At 38.5% G+C, this 21,501-nt stretch overlaps 1 protein-coding gene across 2 annotated transcripts; it reads right to left on the bottom strand.

The window, feature by feature from the left end:
* Window positions 1-408: 408 nt before the first annotated feature.
* Obp73a (Odorant-binding protein 73a) lies at window positions 409-20,512 on the bottom strand. 2 transcript variants are annotated; one of them, XM_019042276.2, is made up of 7 exons: window positions 20,314-20,512; window positions 6,347-6,446; window positions 5,501-5,661; window positions 3,746-3,781; window positions 3,062-3,218; window positions 2,607-2,671; window positions 409-1,713 (listed from the first exon to the last, which is right to left on the bottom strand). In XM_019042276.2, exons 1-7 carry the CDS (start codon window positions 20,404-20,406, stop codon window positions 1,690-1,692), a joined length of 636 nt encoding a protein of 211 aa, XP_018897821.2. In that variant the 5' UTR covers window positions 20,407-20,512; the 3' UTR covers window positions 409-1,689. The 2 variants fall into 2 exon arrangements, with proteins under 2 accessions (XP_018897821.2, XP_072154218.1); XM_072298117.1 differs by lacking the exon at window positions 20,314-20,512 and having other exon boundaries at window positions 6,347-8,600.
* Window positions 20,513-21,501: the final 989 nt, after the last annotated feature.

The following is a 21,501-nucleotide window of genomic DNA, read 5'->3' as shown; positions in this document are numbered from 1 at the left end:
TGGTAAAAAGCTATTGCACCGGTTTGTGCGGCTTCCAAAAAGCTTAAATTTTCACAGCATTTATTAGCATAGTTTTAGCACCTCTAACAATAATAAAGCTCATTTGGTTCCCACGTGTGTCACGCACAGTAACAGTGGCACATTTTGAACTTTTTTTAACATATTTGTCAGTCTTTGGAGTCTCCTTTTTATATATATGTTTACGAATTGTTTTGAATAATGCATTGCAATTTGTCTTCTTAGCTTCTGCGAAGCATAGATATTACTTCTAGGAATTCAAGAAAGCATGCGCTCAAAATATTTGTATAAAATGAAAAAAAACAAGGAATAAACTATGTTTTTAAAGTAAATTTATTGAGAGTAAAAAATAAAATTAACTACTAATAATTAAAAGAGACACGCTATGAATGAGGTAAAAATGATAATGATGATGATGATGATGATGATGACGGTGGTGATGAAGATGATGATGATGACAATGATTATGAAGATAATGACAATAACGAAAATGTTTTTTTAAATGATGGAAAGAATGATCATGATTTATGAGGAACACGTGACTTGGATTAGTGATGAACTAGAATTGAGAATAGGGAATTATCATGCTGCATTTTTCATTCAGTCAATGACGAACTTGTTTTTTGTGTGAAGTTATGCAATTGAAAACATCTCTTAAAAGGGGAAAATTCGTCGAAAATTATCATGTTCAAGATTTCAAATTGAGAATCCTATTTACAGTCCACGCCAAGTATAATAAGTTTAAACACTTTACAGCGAGAAAAAATATCTTGGTTTTAATTAAGTGAAGGCGGTTGATCTTCTGTCGCAGTTTGAGAGAGTTTCAACTCAAATGCTGTAAACTTTTCCAATAATAAATGTTACGATTGAATGAAAAATGTCTATCAACGGACAATAAAAATATTTATGAGTAATAAATAATCCCTCAGCACTTCCGATGTCACATTTAATAGTCATACATGAGTGGGAAATTAGATGTCTCAAATGGTTAATCTTTGATAAAATGTTCAATAGTGAAAGACTTGGACACGTGAATTTATATTTACAAAGGTTAAATTAAACCTTACCTAACCTAACCGTAACCGAGCTCCAAAACTTCAGAAGGAAAAAACAGATTCGCAAAACAAAGGAAATCTGTATATTAATTCTTATTGCAACTTAAAAGAAGTATGGAAAAATTTCTACTGAAGGGATCAATTCTCTCAATAAAAAACTTTTGCATGTTCAAAAATGCCCACTTGGCGGTTGAAGTGACAGAGGGTGTCTTTCTACTTTTTCATAAAATGACTAAAAAGTGACGAGTTTAAATTCGATCGATTTAAGAAACCGCACGAAACTGTTGAGCAATAGTCGTAATTTTTCAGATCATGGCTTGTTTCCTTGCTCATGGAGAAATAAAAGGTCTGTTTGAGACATCGCAGAATTTGCAGTGTCTTAAATTGGGGTTTTCACGCGATTCTTGACTCATATCAATATTAGGACGTCTTTGAGCTTTTAATGCTCTGGAAAACTACCCAGGAGCATTATGTGCTGTACTGCTGAAAACAATGTCACACAGCTTTCCCACGTCCTCGATTTGGTAACTAAAGTTTCATTTTTGCGGTAACTTCGTGCAAAACAGTCTTATAAAATGCTCGGTAGAAACATGAAATTTCGTTGTTCGGGAAATTTTCAGGGAGCAGCTCCACCGCAAGCCTGGAATCAGATAAACACGAAATCATAATTTGCAGAATACTTCTTGGATATACTGTTTATTGATACGCCATGTTTGTATGTTCTAATATACTACATGCAATTGGGTATATGCTCATAATAATATTTTTACATCTGTGCTTTTCATGATTTAATGGTTGACGCATTGAGTATCGATGCACCAATCTTGCATGCACCATTCGTTGTGCGAGGATCAATTTTTCTCGCAACAGGTCAAATCATGAGTTGAATGACTCATATCGTCAGTGGTTCATAAAAATGTGTGTGATCAGAAATTTTACCAGCGGGCCTACATTCAAATTTGGCTACGGAGACAATAAAATTTAAAGAAACTTGCATAATGCGTATCTCAGTTGCATTGTCCAAAAATCTCCACTCATACTTAACTTTTTTAATAGGACCCAACCAACCATATGACTAGAATTTTTCATAGAATATTAATCAAACAAAAAAATTAAGATCTCCCGAAGTTTCAAAGAAATGACGCTTGGTTGTTTCCTGTAAGAAAGAAAGTATGACAGGAAGTCTACACCGCCGCAGACCGAGATAAGCATTTGTAGTTTCACCATCAATATACAATTTATTTTGGTTAACTTGCGCACGCACAAAGAAGTACTTAGGCAGCGCAAACCAATGTCTGTAATAGACTTCAGTATTAAAAGCACCATACCAGAATCAAATTTGATGGAATGAGGTCAATCAACAGTTTTCATACAATCAAATTATTTCATTAAGTAAGGTGACTGATAAGGTGAAATAAAATTGAAGGATTCTTCGGATAAATTCTAAAACTTTCAATCATGATAAAATTGTGTAGAGAATACCAAGCAATTATTACCTAGTGTTTCGAAAAAACAGTAAAATACACTACTTACGCGCTCTATTTTTTCACTGATGCACTCGAACATGTCGTACGCTAAATCACACGTTTGACCGCTCGCTGAAACATCAGAAAGATTAGATTATTAAACATGTCGAAAATCATGAATCAAGACGTGCAAAAACAAGAGTTGGAAAAATATGTTGAATACGTTTTGTAATTCTTATATAAACACCTCTTTCATTTTTAAAATTGTATTCTCGTGTTGCGGAAAATACTTCAAAAATAGTGTGGATCCATCACTATATTCTACCATCTCGTTACTTAAAAGATCGATTTACTGTTTGCTCGAAGGACCATCATTTAAATAACATGAAAATAAGGGTTTTTTTCCTCCCAATGATCTGCTGGAAGTGGAACTAAAGAAATTTTCTCGCTCTTTGATGCCTAGAACTGAATCAAATGATTTATTTTATCCTACTTAATGTCACATAATCACAAAGAGCTTACCAAATTTTTGGTTGGGCTGCTTCAGTTTCAGCGCCTGAGCAAAACTAACACATCGTTCTACCGCTTGAACCGTTGCCGAGTAATAGTTGTTGTCTTGAACCCCTTCAGAGTAAAGTCGGACCATGCCTTCAGCTTGAGGGAAACCTGTGTCATCCACCTTATTTCGAAGGGAAAAAAACATGCATCTATTTATTTATTTATTTTACATTAAATTCAATGATGGTGGAAAAGCTTACCATGAAACTAATCTTTATTCGGCTATCCAGTAATAAATTGTCTAGAAATATCTGCAGTAACCCAATCGACTTCCTATTTCTACATTTTGCACTTTCGGCTCAGAGGTTTTTACAAAATATTTTGCAAGGAAACATATCATCTCTAAATATCGAGGAATTCACGATTTTCTTAAAGTGTACTGCCATACTTAAGTGCCATCTAGTTTGCCTTTGAGTGCTCACTCTCTAGTACAAAACAAGTAAAGACTCAAAAGGAAACTGAATAGATTTCAATTGAAATTAAGGAGTGAAAAATTCAAAGTAATAAACATAAAGCGTCATAACTAGTTTTTGATAACTGTGCTGAATCGTTCACTTTTGTGTTTTTTGTTCTATTTGTTACTATTTAATCTTACTCTATAGCGACATAAGGTGATAATAAGTAATTATAACTTTTTAGAATACTTACAGCCTTTACTTTCCTGTAGACACATTGCAGTAAGCACTGAAACAATACAGAACTTGTTTGAGAATTTGAGAAAATAATATAATTACAAGATTTTAAGATGCAGGTCAAGAAAGCTCGCACGTGTTATTTTAAAAATGTCATATTAGTCAAGAAATTTCATCTTTCAGAATTAAATTATATTATTTTTAATTTGACATGTTTGTAAATTTGAGGGATGCTTGTTTTTACAATTAATATTTTCAGTCCAATATCACCTTCTAAAATCAATGTCACTAAAGGGCGTTTGACAGTAACTGGAATCTAGACCTGAGGATTTGGTGGTAATAAGTGCCGTAAAACAATCTCCAGTGCAAGGACCCTTTTTATAGTCCAATATTTCTCTTAAACTTTTCCGAGCGTTAGAGGATGTAACGTAAAGGGTTCTACATCATTGCCCTGAATCAACGTAAAAAGGCACATTTTTTTATGTTTTTAATACAAACTTTGTACAGGATGGCATTCAATCTGAGGCGAGTTTCGTTGGATGGGCGCTCGGCGCGTATCATGTCACATTCAGCGGCTTCGACCGACCTATTCATTCATATCAACCCAGGGTATATACTGTTGCATTCAGCAGGTTTGAAGGCGGTTTTAAATCACATTCAAAATTCAAGCAGTTTCACTCACGTCTACATATGCGTTTCTCGGATCGGTATTTTCAGATTTTCAGAACTTAGCTTGAATTGTCCCCAAGAATATTTAAACACTCATAAAAATATTTGTGCTCTTGCGTTACTTTTGGTTAATTAATATAGGAAGCAAAACGCAAAACAACACAAGTTTTGGGTTGATTTTAGTACAGTTTGCGGTGAATTTTGCGCAGAAAACAATAGAGAGACTAGGAAAACGCATTACCGTAATTGTGACATTGGTACCAACCACTCGTTTTTTATTAGATTTCTTCAAGAAAACTAGCTGGTATTTTCTCTTGAAATTATCAACCGGAGGCTAGGGTTATTTTTTCTTTTACTTCCCGTATCAACCAAACTTTTGTGTTGACACTTCCCTCTGTGTATGTGTACATTTAACTCCAAACGCTCAAAGCATTTTTATGTAGATTCTGAGATGAGAAATCTCAAGAGACGTTTTAAAATGCGAGCATCCAAATTGTACTTTCTTTGCAATTGTCCAGCCGACCCATTCATGTAAACGATCCTTGAGACTTGATGTAAATCTTCAAGTCGAAAGTATTCTGACGCTGAGTAATAGTGAAAGGAAATTGAGAGGATCCGGAAAGAATAAATCATCGGACGCACCATCGACACAGAAAATCCTTTCTCTAAGTTCACGGATTTATTCGGCTTGTGCAGGTAGGATTTCCCAGCACATGTTGGAACACGCATGGTAGTGAAATTAAAAACTCTTCTAGAGCTATGTTTAGATGATTTCTGTTCACGTCGATGCTGGACTCAGGGACAGAGAGTTTAGGCCGATCTTTTGGCAGGCTTGCGATAATCATGCGGTATGACACGATTTTGGGGCACATGCAATAAGCCATTTGTCAATGAATTGAGGGCATGAACCAGTGGCGAGGCGTGAATAATCGATTATCGATATTTCCCCATTTGAAGCTGTGGTAAAAAATCGATACTGTAGGAGTTCATTGCGAACACCCTGTTTATCGATCCTTTTCCATAGGTTTCAATGGCAGATCAATCGATATATCGCAAAGCACGCCACGCCACTGGCATGAACGTGGGAGTGATGGGAACTCACCCCTGCTACTCGGCGTTCTTCCTGGGAGAAGGAGCTGTCTCTCTTGGGTCTGCTTTTGGCCGGCGCAATCGTCACCGTTCGATTCTTCGATTCCTTCACAGGCTCCTCCTCTTCACTACTATCCTCGTCAGCGATACCCAAACCCAACAGGTTCAGAGCCTCTGTAACATAAAATACGCCTTTTATTGAGGTGGCCCGATAATATTTTTAGGAAAATTCGACCATCTATAAAAATCAATCAATAATTTTGAACCATAAGAAGTATCTTCAGGACGTCGGAGAACGATGCGATAATCGATCGATCAATCAATAATTTCTGGACTCAAGGACATTTCTTAAAGATTTCTGAACGTCACATCACGCCATAGTACGTCAGGTATTTTTCCATACAATTTGATCATGAACTATTTTGTAATATAACTCCGAATGAATATCGCAAATATCAGGATGTACTTTTCAAGTTACTTCAAATTTTTGCGCAAATACCCGCCACACTAGGGCATGATCTTAATCGTGGAAATTCTTAAGAAATGTCCCAAAATTCAAAAATTGTCAAATGATCCACTGACTATGTATTCTTGCTCCAAAATCTGATTAACCGCTTCTAGGTTTTTTTCAATATCCCCGAAATTCACGACCTGAAGTAGGTACTCGTGCAAAAGATTTGACCTTGAGCTTGACTTTATTTTCCCATTTCGGAGGACCCCAGCGGTTCACATTGGAATAAAGGAGCTGTCACAGAAATTTTTGGCACAATGCCAGGGAAAAGACGATTTTATCAAACTGTGACATTCGATAAAATTCTGAAATTCGTCATTGGTATAAGGCTAAAAATTTCGAACATACCTTGCAGTAAAGCAAACTTGATCTCGTTTTGACATACTTCGACCACCCTCTCCAATTTTTGTGGCGCTGTAGCTGGGGCTTTGCAGTTGGCGAAACTTCCCTGGAAAAATAGACAAAATCTTGAGTTTAGACAGCAAAGCACGGAAAAAATGATTTTAAAGAGAATCTGAAATAATGAAGACAAAATTGACATTAGAAAATGAATTATTTCCATTGAAAAGCAGCCCGAGACAGTTTTCAACCAATTTTTTCCATAGACCACTGAAAGACAGTAAGCATCACGACAAAAATGATATCTCATCAGAATTCAAGTAGTATATATGATGAAGTATCGACCATATTTAAAAACTTTTGACATACTCTAGAGATCACCATTTTCCCCGTACCTATGTAAATTCCAATTTTCAGCTTTCCAAAAGGTCTAAGTTTACATAAGCCAATCAGGCATTAAATTATTTTTGCCGTAAATGTAAATAACGAACTCATCTGATACAAAAAAACTTTCCTCAAAAACAGCTGAGTTATAAATGATTCTATTAAAATCAACTTTCCTCATCCAAGAAAACTTTTACAGACTCTTTTTTCCAGTGTGAAAGTTGACAGCTGTCTTCGACTTTCCGAGTTCTTAATTGTCAACTCTCTCAATTACTTTTCTATGCGGGTCTCCGTCATCTCGCAAAGTTTCGCAGGCAGATAAACCACAGCACGCGTCGCAAAGGATAAATTAGTGTTCCTCTTACTAACTTGCATTCTGCACACTTACTCATCAAAATGCACTGAGCTCTCGAATTAACCAAAGCTCATCAGTCCTCACAAATTCACTCTCGAGGAAGTTAGATCAACATATTCAAGATTTCTAACCAAAGCCACAGCCGAAGATGCGTCATCCTCCTTGCAAACCGCATATCGACGGTGAAACTACCAAACCACGTATCTCGTTTGCGGTGTTTAAAAATCTACGCTCACATTTTATTTTTTTGAAGTGGACCAAATCAATATCATTCCTTGAAATTTTCACGGAATTTTCTCCGCACAAAGAGGAAAAATCACAGAAATTTTCAAGACTGGATGTTAAGTAGTTTTTCATTTAAAAAATAAAGTATGACAGGAAGTCTGCGACGTCGTAAACCGAGATACGTGGTTTGGTAGTTTCACCGTCGATATGCATGTCTCTATGAATAGTTTTATCCAAATATACGCTCACTCTTAGTTGGGGACAGTTATTGTAGTGGATCAACAGACAAGATGAGAAATGGAAAATCAAAGCACAGGTTTTAAGATTTCCTTTTCATACTGTGCCCGTTTATTACCGTTATTTGAATACCCGTGGCTTTTTCTCGGAGGTGAGAACTTGAGAAGTTCTTTGATTGTACTGTAAATAACGAACGTTTTATTCTCATTACTTTTAAGTTCATTTTCAACACAGTGAACGTGTTTTGCGTGTAAGTATGATAAGTTAATATATACTAGTGTGTTTTAAATTACTTTAATGTGTATGAATGTAAAAGAACACCACATAAGTAAGTGTTGCATGCTGCATACCTAATTAAGGAAGCAAATACAAGTTGCTGAACCGAAGAAGATTCATTTAAATAAAAGTAGTATACCTCACACGTCTGATGTTTATGATGGAATCATTTTAAAGTTTATGAGGTCACGATCCGCAATCAAATCTTCTCAGCCTTTTACGAGTTATTTAATGGCGCAAAACCGCAATGATGCACAATCGAAGGTAGTTTAGCTGTGATAAATTAACCTGCTTAACTGCAACCTGTTTTGTATCTTGAAGGAAGGCGACTTTTTCTGGAGATTGCCTCATCGTCATGTTGTCTTAAAATGCCCTTTTTTCAGTCGCTGCCGATTGCCAACTTGTTTTCGCAAATCGCGAATAAACTGCAAGTGGGAAAACAACGAATGCCATCACCTTGATTTTCGAGCGATTTTGATTAAAATTCAAGTTCACGTCGCCAGAAGGTATGAGGCAAGTGAATGGAATTTGGCAGAATGACACCTGAGTGACAAGTCGGACGAGTTGATTAAGTATGTCAACGACCACTCGGATTGAGTAATACGTGTAAACACGGGCTGCGGTCGTCCAAATTTTCGTCAAGGTCTTGAACTGTCGCACTGCAATCTTGGAGGATATGTTTTGGAACTGTACGTCGATTTCAGTGCAAGTACAGATCAGAGAAGTAGGTTTGGCTCATTTAAGAGGGTTTAGCACCGGTAGATGTGTGACAGCTCCAAGCCTCACATGAAGTATGGTTAAATCTATTATAGAGGGGGAGGGAGGGGGATCCAAAACTTGCAAAAAATGAGCGACACCTTTTGTTTAAGGACGGTAACACTGCTGTGCTAAAGAAAATCGCCGTGAAAACATTCGAGAGTTGCAAAATTTCCCTTGATATAACATGTATTTTTCACTATTTTATGCATATTTGGACGTAGTTCTACGAAACAGACCTATGTGGAAGTGAGAAATATGGGTCGTGCTCGTTAGTCTCTGGCCGTAAGAGTGAATGAGAATAATAAAGCGCCAGTGACGTCAGTGGCAACGAACGAAGGTAAGCTCGAGGGCGCGGCAGCGCGGCCATCGTCGTCGGGGCGCTTTAACTCGTGAGCCCTGTCCACAACGCTCTCTTGCCATGCCCGCGGCTCATGAGTTCCGCACTCAGCTGCACTTAGGTCTGTTTGATAGAATGCAATATCCCGCTTTTCCAATTCTTCAAAAGGAACCACGCCCACTTTTACATTGCTTCTTATGCAGATTTATAGAGCACATCCCACATTTCTCATCGCCACATAGGTCTGTTTGGTAGAAATACGTCCATTTTTCCTTGAAATTTTTAGATGTTTTAGATGAAATTGCGCACAAAACTGTCTGAAAAATTTGGAAAATAATATTCACAATTTTCATAATAAATTCGGTTCGTATCGGAGGAAACTTGGCAACGTCTGAAGGTCCATACGGCGTTCTTCCTTAGCACGGCAGTACAACTAAAAAGTGTTTCTCTTGCAACTACATCGCAACTACTGTTTTCCGCTTACGTACCATGCGTAACTTTCCTGTATCATCAAACTCATTAGGTACTCCTTACTGTGAGCGCAGCAACCGTGAGTCCAGAAATCCAAATTCATCAAGCAATGATGATGTCATCGCGAACCCAGATTTTTACCCGCGCCCAGAGCACGCGAGATTTGAGGACAGGTGCGCTCGGAGCTTCCTCTGTTGACGTCACGGGAGTGCTTACCCGTAAAATTCTCACTGGAGAAGCGCTATCCAAGAGAAACCGGGATTGTCGAGCTTACCTGTTCAGGGGAACGATCGTGCGACCAGTGACCGTGAATTGCAGTGTTGCCGCCCTAATGATGAAATATTAACGAACTAGTAACTATATTTGAACTACATTTTGCAATTTGGAACTATAAATTCTAGCCCGGTTAAAAAACAACATACATGACACTAGTTTCCCCATGCACATGCGCGTTTTTCCAGAAGAGCCAGAATTTATAGTTCCAAATTGCAAAATGCAGTCCATTTGTCCTATCCACAAGACGTGTAGGCATGAAAATAGCTTCAGTCGTGGCGTGCGGAGGTAAAATGTTTTTTTCATAAGATCAGTTCTGCCGTTCTGAGGAAGAACGCCGTATGAATGTTCGAGAGTTGCCAAATTTTCTCCGATAAAATGTTTATTTTTGAAGAAAGTTATTAATATTTTTCCTTGAAATTGTTGAACTATTTAGATCAAACTACGTGCGAAATTCTCAGAAAAATTGGAAGAAAAGTGTTTATAAATATTCCTGAAAATGCGCCAAATTTTCTCCGATAAAATGTTTATTTTTGAAGAAAGTTATTAATATTTTTCCTTGAAATTGTTGAACTATTTAGATCAAACTACGTGCGAAATTCTCAGAAAAATTGGAAGAAAAGTGTTTATAAATATTCCTGAAAATGCGCGATTTATTGTAGGAAGTTTGCCAACGCTTAAATGCTCAAATAGCGCTTTTCCTTAGTACGGCAGACGGCAGAGTTAAACGAAACCCTTTATCGACCGTACATTTCACTACATGTAATCGCCTTACTCGATTCGTGGAAACATGTTCAAAGTCCATGCAACCGAACTTTCCAGAAGTTGAGAGGACGGTTTAATGGCATGTATATGAACTGAGAGGTCGGTTACCAGAGCCGAGACTGCGGTTGCTTGAATCGAATAGAACGGAAATGGAACATTGTGTGGAGGTTTTTCTGACCTATATTTTCTTCCCCGTGTATCCGCGACTTGATCGTTTCTTCTCAAAAAAGCAGATAAAACCTCATAAATTTGGCACGCTAACCGAGGAGGTTTTCAAAACGTCCGGGAAGTCAATTTCGTATCCTTTAGAGTTTATCGACCGGTGCATCAACATACATTTTGCCTCTCCTCCTCCTGCCTCCGTATCTACGCGTAAAATCATACCCATGATGAGAATCGTGTATCACTCTGATCTGAATTCGCGATTTTTTCAAAACAAATTGGTTGTCACGTTGAAACAGTAAGTAATTAAAGTTCCTCAAACGTTTCTCGGGGGTATACACTGAGTTATCTATTTTGCCTTTGCATTCAGCTCATTGCCAAAAATTAGTTATTATGTTGTACTATAGTGACAGTGAATGTCACAAACATAAATCACGACAGGCGACGTGGAAGACTCTACACCATTTTCTTATCGAAGGAAATCATGTGAAAATTCTCTCTCGGAACCCTCGCAGATTATTTTTTAATGTAAAAAAAAAAAAAAGTGTGTTGTAAAATGTTCTCTGAAATTTTCGAACAGGGATATCCAGCTTCATTTTTCATAGAAAAATAAAATGAATTAAAAATGCCATCCTTTAAATGGGTATCAGACCAACGGAGACTTAGAAACATGCGTGTGGCGGTAGCCAATGACCACCCAATTGGTGCGCCGCGTCTCGCGCTCAGCCCTCATTGGTCACTTTGGTGGTAGCCAATCACCACCCAGAGGGTGCAGTGCGTCTCGCGCTCAGCCCTCATTGGCTACTGAGGCAGAGCCAATCACCACCCGGTGGGACCTCCACCGCGGTAGTTATCGTAACTACCGCACGGTAGCTGGCGCATTTTTAACTAGCCGTTGGTTGTGTCGATTACCCTATTTTTTTCCGTGTATCGTAAACATTTGGTTAATTCCTCCCTCTAAATCGAAAACCGCAGTCATTCTATGGATCTAAAAACAGTCCTCATGGATTCTAGTCTCTGTACTCTCTATGTAAAGTCACTCTTGTTAAGATAAAAAAGAACGTATTGTTCGTTCGTTCGGGAACGATTATCAGCCAGTCACGTCGACCTTCCAATGCTCGGTGAGCTGGTTTTGCGGCAGACCGTCTAAATGATACGTGGTCATGTTGCAGCACACCTCTAATTTTCGGAATCCTCGAACCCAGGCTGGACCCAGTCTGAGGCAAGTGTCACAAACTGACTCATTACATTAAGAGCAGGATTGCGATATTTCAGAAAAATATCTGATATTTTAATCTATGCACAGTGGGCGGATACTTGGATCCGGTTTGGCATGTCCCGAACGATTTCGAAAATCACCGAGACACCATCCATCTGCACGGCTCAGGCACCGCGGGATTTAGGTGAGGCGTTACGATTTTCCGCCGCGTAAATGCGTAATGTTCGATGACTCAATTTTCAGGAGATGCTGCAAACGCGTCAAGCCGATGGTAGCGCAGGTGCCAAGCTGTTGTAGAATATAAAATATTGTAGTACTGAAATTCATATTTCAAAAGTTTGTAAGGACACTAATTTAAGTCTCTAGAAAGATGCGAATTCTTCATTTAATTCTTTAATGACTCCCTGGTTGTACGACAATTTTTTTTTGCTTGCTATTAAAATGTCGTTGGTCAATTCTGGTCTTTCATGTGCCAGACGATAGTTACATCGATTTTTGGGGAATATTTCTGAAAAATTCCATAATATTGTTGGCCTACTTTAAACGATTAGAAATTCTGCAAAATTTACTCTTTGTCAGAGGTTTTTCGAAGTCTAATATGAAACTCCAGGCTAATAAATTGTTCCTTTTTACGGTAAACAGTTGTTTTCTGTAATGTCAAGATATAAGATCTAAAATAATACTGAACGATGGAGTCACGTTGTCTAACGACATTAAGAACGCACGTTAAAAACTTTTTTCCATTAATTCAGAATTCATGTATTACATACGTAGTCACTGAAAATAGAAAATAGCATTGAGGAAGTAAAATGAATAAAATTTCACAAATTTTCTAACCTGTCCTTGCGGTTAATTATATTTTATTGTTAGAGAATATTTCGCAATCTGTAAGACGTCAAACTTCTTTCAACCAGTTTGAAAGGTTGGACTTGTTAAATTCCAGGCGAAAGTCTCAATGATTTTTCCTCCCTCAAATCATTAAAGAAAAAGTATCCTCCTGTTACATGTGCACAACCTCAATTCCAAAAGCAGCTTTTTCGCGACAACTAATATTTGCGAAAAAGCCAAGAGATGCTTGAAGCCATTCTGACGCGGCAGCACTGCTTTGCAAGCGTCAGAATTCGGTGGCTACTAAAGCGCGCGTCTGGGCAGTGGTAATGAAAGTGAAAGTGTCTTCTCCACGAGGTGTTGTCAGTTTTCGTCAAAATTCAGATATTCCGAACCTCAGGGGATCGAACACTCGACCATTTTTGAGAGATTTGGAACCAATGGTTGCATTACAACTTTATCGGCGACAGCTTTTTTTAAGCACGGGCAGCGCGATAAAAAAAAGCCCCGAAACAAGTTTACCCACTTTTTTTCAATGGATCAAAATTGGACGATCGATCGTCCCCTTGTCCTCCTCCACTTCGAAATTATTTGCTTTTTCGGACGGTTTGAGTTACTTCATAACGTCAAAGATGTCTGTATTATCTTCAAGCTGTTGCAATATTTTCCTTTTATGTATCATTTAAACACAGTGGGATAGCCGGACAGTTTTTATTAGAGACGGGGAGGAAGGTTTGTTTGTTAAAACCGTTCTCGATAAAGAGAAGGCAAAAAAGAGAAAAGAACTTGAATGGTGTGAAAAATGACATTATTACAATCAAAAATTTTGGACGGCATTCTCCTTCTTCGGATCAAACTCCCTTCTCCCGTAATTATACCGCTGCAGAAATTCACATTCCGCCAAAACTACCCTATTATTTAGATTACTTTTATAGCTCACTTTAGGGGGATTTATAATCCTTTTCTCGATATTTTGATACACTCAGCCATTTTCTTAAGAAAATTTCAGTGAGAAGAAACTTCACTTTCACTTCTATGAGAAGAAAATTTCTTCTCACATTAGGGATAACAAGACTTAGAGGTTTTCAAAATCCATCCTCCAAAATTTTAGATACATTGGTGCGTGTTTGCGAGGATATGTATGTTTTTGACTATAGGCGAATTGAAAAAAGATCATTAGAGCTTACATTGTTCAAAAATGTAACAAGTGCCTTGATAGAGCCATTTTTCTACATTAATTCATTGTTTCTTCGAAGAGCATCATCAAAACGATCTTCCAGGTGTGTCAATTTTTCTTTATGGAAAAATTTTATATTCAAAGAAACTTTGCAATAATTCACTTTTGATATTTTTTGAATGACTAAGTCGTACTCTTCGGTACTGTCATACGGAAGAAAAAGAATATCGGTAATCAGGTTTCTTGCAGTAGTAATTTTAGTCAAAAAATCAGAAAATTGGAAGTGGCGCCACCTAGTTTTTGCCTTGAGACGATAGTATAATGAAGCAGTTATTTCAAAAGTACCAAACTTATACTAGACTCTATCTTTCCCTTTTCTTGGAACTGAGTTTTTGGTAATTTTTCGATGCGTCATGCGAAGAGCAGTCTCCACTAAGCACTTAATTTTCTCAGAAAAGATTGACTCTTCCCTTTTTTAAACATAAAACTTCATGCGTTGACCAAGTTTGTACAACAGAAATGCACCAAGCCGATCAAGTTTGAAGCGAGAAAAACAGGCTGAAGTTTTATTCCTACACAAGACTCAATGTTAGAGACACATTTTAACAACTTTTATCACGTCCAAAATATTTTTCTTGACTTTCTTTGTCGACAACGTATGACCACAGTCGACTTCAAAACTTCTCCAAAATAATTTTCTTCACACAATGCGACTTGGTCCGTTTCTGTTAAAATCGGTTTATGTGTTAGCAGTTGGCGACATTGCTCTAATTACCAAATTGTCATCTGCGTTTTTTTCGACGAAGATACAGTGACCTGTGGATGTCGATGACGGAGCATCGAGATTCGTGCCGCCGAATCTTAAATTCGAATCATGAGTTTCATGAACCGACCTCGAAACACACTTTCCGCTCACCTGCCCGAGGAAATATCCTTAACAGTCGATTGTCTCATTAGATGCGTCTGCACTCTGTAGTCCTATTAGCTCCTCCCTCTTCTCTCCACTATCCTTCTACTTTCCCCTACCCTTCTTCTTTCCCTCCTCCTCCTTCTCTTCCTCCCCCAAATCCTCTTTCTAAGTGTTCCTCAGTTTGTAACACAATGTACTTTGAAAGAATGAATGAAATGATTTTTGAGTGAAAAGACTTTGGATCGCATTTAGTAGAAGGAAATTGACGAGCTGTTTTGAGAAAATGTAGTCGAGATGCTCAGCACTCCCGTTTTTAAAAGTAAGATGATACAACCAAAGTTTTTTTTTTTCATCAACTAAAACACGTTTTTGGTACTAGTTCAAACCGGAATAATTGAATTTGTAACCTAAAGTATTTAATTGAGAGTATTTTGCGTACATGGCTTTGTTGTATGTTTTTTTTTAAATCGAACAGATCATTTCACAGAAGGAAACCAATTCCCAGCCGATTTCGTTTTGGCTCCTCTCAAAATCGCAACTTAACTCAAGGAAGGGCACCAACTCGAGTTGTATTCCTTCAGTATGAATTTCGTTTTCAAACAGGGGGGGCTCGTGATTCTGAGGACGAAAAGGTGCCTTCAATCACTCAGTCATGCCAAATGCCCGACAGAAAAACACACTCAGTCGTATTGCTATTACGTTAAATACGCAGTTTAACTCATAATTCATAAGCATGAACAGTTTTATGTAGTATCCAGGGCCGGATTTACCTACTTGCCGCCCATGGGCCGCCTGTATTTTGCCGCCCCCTTCTCATTCGTTTTGAACATCAATAAAAACCATCAAGTGAATGTGCCGGAGGAGGAGGGGTGCATAAAACGCGTTTACCTATTCGTGTTGCATATATTTTTTGCGAAAGTCCTGTCAACACTACTAGCAAAATTTCACGGAATTTGACGCGAAAGTTAAGTTCCATAAACCTATCTCTGTGTGGACAAGGTCCTCCATTTATAAGAAATGAACCCACAAATTATGGAAGAACAAACCTAAATGTAGTTTAATAATTTTAACTTCCGCCGCTGCGCCGCGCTGATCGCACTGTGTTTGGCGCAATGCGTGAAGTATTCCTGGAGTCTTGTAGGCGCTATGCATTTCACGCGAACCGCTCCTGACCGCACTGTGTTTGGCGTAATGGGTGAAGTATTCATGCAGTCTTGTAGGCGCTAATATGTGTTACATGCCGACCGCTGCGCCGAGGGCTTGTCCTTTTCATCTCAAGTCCTCGTCATCATTCCTCTCTGTGCTGAGCTCCAGGCCAAATTGCTCGTTTAGTTCCTCTCTAAACTCGACTAATTAAAGATGATGTCTCTTGTATCACCGAAAAATGACAAAATTAGAAATGACTATACTCTCAGGAAAGAGAGATTTTATGCCCTATTCTCATTGATAATTTTTTTTCTGAATCCGATTTTTTTTTGTCCCCACATTTTAAAAAAATGCAAAATTTGCCGCCCCCTAAATTTGCCGCCATGGGCCGCGGCCCATATGTGCACCCCCCTTAATCCGGCCCTGGTAGTACCTACTACTTTTTCCATCAGCTCCTTTCTGATAAATCTGAGCGCCCAAAGCGAATCATCCTGAATTTAAATTCAAAATCTCGGATTAAATACCTAATTTTTACAATGATATTTTTTAAATTGAAGAGAATGACCAGCCTTATTAAGATTAACCATTTTTTTAACCAATCAGCCATAATTTCCCCTGAGAATGACGTTGATTCCCTTCTGATTGTCCTTCCGCTTTGTTGATCTCATTCTGATACTCCTTGGCACTCTGGTCAAAAAACGACATCAGATTCGAAAAACCGGAAGGAAGATTGATTTTTGGCGCTCATGCTCGTGTTCATAGCTCTATATTGATCGTCTTCGATAGTGGTTTGACGTATCGTTTGGTTCAAAACAATAGAATATAACCTTAAACAACATTTTTAGGATCTAAGTTGGAAAGGCTGAAAATGAGAAAATTCCTAACAATTTCACTATTCATGGCTATTTTGTACGCATAAGTATCAAAAATTTGTCACCAAAAACCTGTACTCTCAAATTACACGATTGACTTCTAAGGCTGTGTTTACCTGTTGAACCAATCGATATCGATACGATCTCACCTGTATGATGTATCCAATACGATCCATTTTCACTATCAAAATTTGAGGCTCGCGAGTTTACCCTTCGAGGTGTGTTTCTCAGACCATCAATAATACCGGTAAAAAAGTCGCCTGGATCTAGAGTCCAGACTCTTAAAAACATTGACAAGACAAAGTATTCTTGACTCAATCGGATTTTTGCTTTAATCAAAAGGATATCTGCTTAAATCAAGAGGCTTCATTGGAAAAAAGAACACATTGGATCTAGAGTCCAGACTCTTAAAAACATGGACAAGAAAAATTACTCTTGATTCAAACAGATTTAAGCTTAAATCAAGAACCAAACCTGAGCGGATTTCCGTTTGATTTAAGCTTAAATCTGATTGAATCAAGAGTCCTTTTTCTTGTCAATGTTTTTAAGAGTCTGGACTTAAGATCCAAGCGCCTTTTTTTTCCAGTGAAACACAGGCGGATATAGGTTTCTCTGTGCAAAAGGGTACTTTTTCGATGTATGAGCGCGTATTTGGTTCCTCTTTGGCACAATAAGTGCAAATGTATATTTTATACACGTACAATACGACAAAAATCAGGACGCGGCTTTGCGAGGACCGGTCCGGCGGTCCATTCATTAGCCGGCTCCACTGAAGCGTCCCGAGACCTCACTCGTTCCTAATTGGTCTTCGCTTGCGCAACGGTCAACACTCAACAGTGACACTCATTGTCGCGCTTGGGCCCCGCAGTAAAGAAGTCGCCGCTAATTCTATAATAGCAAAATTTCTTCGCGGCCTTAATTACAGCCGACTCACTTACCTCCGTGCAAAAAAGTGGGGCATCGCTGGACATTTTTTTTAAAATTTTGATTCGCGAGGACTCGGAGCCCAGCCGGTGGTCTTAATTTATGAGAGCGCTCTCAAAAGAAGTTTTGCTATTGTGAGATTATGCTATATATTATTTGTCAGTGCAGCTGTGTAATACAGCCATTTTTTTATATGGAATAGACGTATGAGCTATTTGCAAAGTTCCTCAGACTTTGCTTAACTCCACGGAGCAAAATTTTCTGTCGGATCGATATAAATTCCGAACAATAATTGCTGGACAGTAATTCTCGTTAAATCAACCTAAAGTATCCTTGTTTCAAACGGTAATTCTGTTACTTTAGAGAGACTTCCTCTTTTTTGAAGAGATTCCCAGTTTAACTTAACGAGAACTCTCGCCCGTCCATTATCAAATGAAAAGAATTCCGAGCATGAAATTGAACGACTGGAAAGTCCTATTAGAATTTTCCATTTGAAAATCTACCTTATTTGTACTTACTTTTTATTAACATTATTAGCATTAGGGTCAGTTTAGTTTGTTGAAAATTATGCATGAAGTTGTACAATATTAGTAACACTGCAAAGTTCACATGTCGTCTCTGCAAAGAATGTCTCCATTCATGAAACACCAACTGCCTAATCGCTTAAAATAACACACAATCTTAAGCAATTATATCCAAGATTAATTTTTATGAGCGTCAGTTGATAACAGCAGTGAAGTCCAGAACTGCCTTCTGAGACTTCCGGTTGAAAGCAGGATAACTGAAATCTACCGTTTCGAATATATATACTCTGGTAGTAAAGCCACTTTAATTTAAAAAAGAAATAGGGGCTTTAGCGAGACGGAATCGGAACTTCATTCCCGTAGTTTTTGTCGCTTTGATGTGCTAGACACGGTATAAATGATAACGACTAGATACAACTAAACGCGCTCGAAAGATGACCGTGATGCATATTCAAACATTGAAGGCGCTCCGGCGTTTCGTCTCTTATTTACCTGAACGCACCGCCTTGCGAGGTACTATTGGTGCAAGTTGTTACCATGTGCAAGCCATGTAAAATCAAGGGCAGGAGAGTCAACACTGTTTTTCTCGAAAAATGTGTTATAAATATTCGTTTCCTTCATAGAACTTAATTAAAATAATTCACTCATCACTCTCCTCGGACCAAAGACATCTCAACCAAAAGCAGAGACGTGTGCTCGAGACAATAACAGAGATAAGAGATTTTAAAAGAAGATTTTATTTGAAACGTGCATTTTCCCTCTATTTTGCTGTGTGTGCGTGCATAATGTACAAACGATTTTTAGATTGCGATTTTAACATTTCCTTATAGTGCTAACGCGACACTATTTCTCATCATATCACATTACTATCAATTTATTTTATAGGATTTCGCTATGCGGTATAGTTTGGATCCAAATGGTATTATATTCCTCTCCGATAAAACTATGCTCAAGTGAGCTTTCTCTCTCCATGACGAAGAAATCACTATTATTTGTATCATAACTTAAGTGCTGTTCTCGGCTTGAAAAAAGTCATCAAACTTTTTTTTAGTAGAGGACAGGAACCTAGCATAAAGAACCGCAAATATAGCAACGTAAGGAATATTCATTTGTAGATCCACCAAAACAATTTCCATGTGCGATCTAACTTACCTAAACTCTATGGCCTTTTTTTGTGAGCCTGTCATTTGAAATGTTCGTAACCAATGCTAACTAATCCCGTCTAAAACGTAGGTATCCCACTTGGGTGTTTAATTAATCGTCACAGGATGAAACGCTTTCAACGAAAAATCTTGATAAGAAAAAGAGTAAAATGGACCGAGTTTATCAGAAAGGAACCAAGCCACTTCAGGTATTGCCAACTTTAACTGGGCAATTTAATTTTTAACAAGAGAATATTTGTGCGATTTCCTTCGAAAATCTTGAGAAATTTGCGTCGCACTACGAAGAAAATTCATTGAAATTTGCACAAAAATCCGCACATAACCATTTTCATGTAAAACATTAAATTGCCCAATTAAATCTAGCAATAGCCGATGTGGCTTGGTTCCTTTCTATTTAACGCGGTCCGAATAATGCGTAAAGTCAGACCCTGCCTGTGGGTCGATTGTTGAAATTGATAGACGAAGCTATAGACAAAGAAGACAAAAGAGACATGGAGAGATCCTATTGGTGGAAGCTTGTAGTTGAAAAAGACAAAGGGGGTACACTGGGAAAAAAAACAAATTGGATCTAGAGTCCAGACTCTTAAAAACATCGACAAGAAAAAATACTCTTGATTCAATCAAATTTAAGCTTAAATCAAGAACTAAGCCTCTTAATTTGAGCGGATTTCCTTTTGGTTTAAGCTTAAATCTGATTGAATCAAGAGTCCATTTTCTTGTCAATGTTTTCAAGAGTCTGGACTCCGGATCCAGTGTAGGTAATAGACTAACTAACGTCAATTCAGGAGAGATCCTTTAGGTAGTGCATCATTTACAACCTTAGTCTATAAGAACCACCCAAATTAACCAATAGGATCCCTCCATACTCACCATGTCCTCTTTGTCTATCGCTTTGTCTATAAATTTCAAGAATCGGCTCGGTGGTGGTGGATTTTTGTCGAGGGATCCGTCAGAAAGGGGCGGCCTTACCTGGAGCTGGATGTTGGGGGCGGCGGCGGCGAGGCCGACGAGGAGGGCGGCTCCGAGGAGGACTGTCACTTGAACGGGACGGAGGGACGACATCTCGGGGGACCGGGGACCCGTGGCAGGGGAACTCGCGGCGATCGGCGATCGGGGACGAAGCTGCGCGGAAACGTACTCTGCGTCGGTCCGCAGGATTATGTCGGCGCCCAGACGTAACACGCCGCCTGGGCCGCCACCGTTCCCGCAGACCGCGGCCCCGGGCCTCGGGCTCTGGAGAAGGGGGAGCTTTCATAATCCGACATTATAGCCCGGTTGACTCCAGTCTCGCCAGAAGCCGCCTCATAAGTCCACAGCCTCAAATCCATACTATAGTTAGAGCACCTGCACTGGAAAAAAAACATATTGGATCTAGAGCCCAGACTCATTGACAAGAAAAAGGACTCTTGATTCAATCAGATTTAAGCTGAAATCAAAAGGAAATCCGCTCAAAGTAAGAGGCTTGGTTCTTGATTTAAGCTTAAATCTGATTGAATCAAGAGAATTTTTTCTTGTCGATGTTTTTAAGGGTCTGGGCTCTAGATCCAATGTTTTTTTTCCCAGTGTGTATATGGGAGAGTATTGCCATCTCTGTGCCGCTCTCTGATTGGTTCATCAGTTTAAGGCTATCATAAAGCGAATTTTCGCGATCGAATATCATTCACCGTTGAATGATATTCGACGATTGTGCATTTTTTTTCAATGATATTCGACTTCTTCGTTGGTCTCACCAGAGACCGTTGAAATCCATCAATTTGAAATTTCGAATTCACCTCGGGACTTGAATTCAATTTTTGAATTGATGCAATCGATGTCAGAAACTTCATCTCTCACCAAAATTTTTGTTCTGTCATCTCTTTCTGTTGTTGTGTTTTGTCAATTCAAGTCTGGTGTTTTCATAATTTCTGTGCTTTAGTGTTTCGTGTTTTCTTATTTTCTTCTTAATTTCATTTAGGAAAAAAATCTGAGCTCTGATTGGCTCCTGACATCACCGATCATCGGCATCACTCAGCACTGATCAATTCGTTTGATGAATGACATTCGATCGCGAAAATTCGCTTAATGAGCTCTAAAGTTGGCCCAATGTAAACAAAACCCGACTCAGAGGAACAGGAACACGTATTATCGTCTGAGAAATGAATAATGATCACACTCAAA

This window comes from Bemisia tabaci, chromosome 3 (assembly GCF_918797505.1).
Source record: "Bemisia tabaci chromosome 3, PGI_BMITA_v3".
NCBI classification, from domain to species: Eukaryota; Metazoa; Arthropoda; class Insecta; order Hemiptera; family Aleyrodidae; genus Bemisia; species Bemisia tabaci.
The sequence above is the reverse complement of the archived record's forward strand: the minus strand, read 5'-3'. Positions and strand labels throughout refer to the sequence as shown.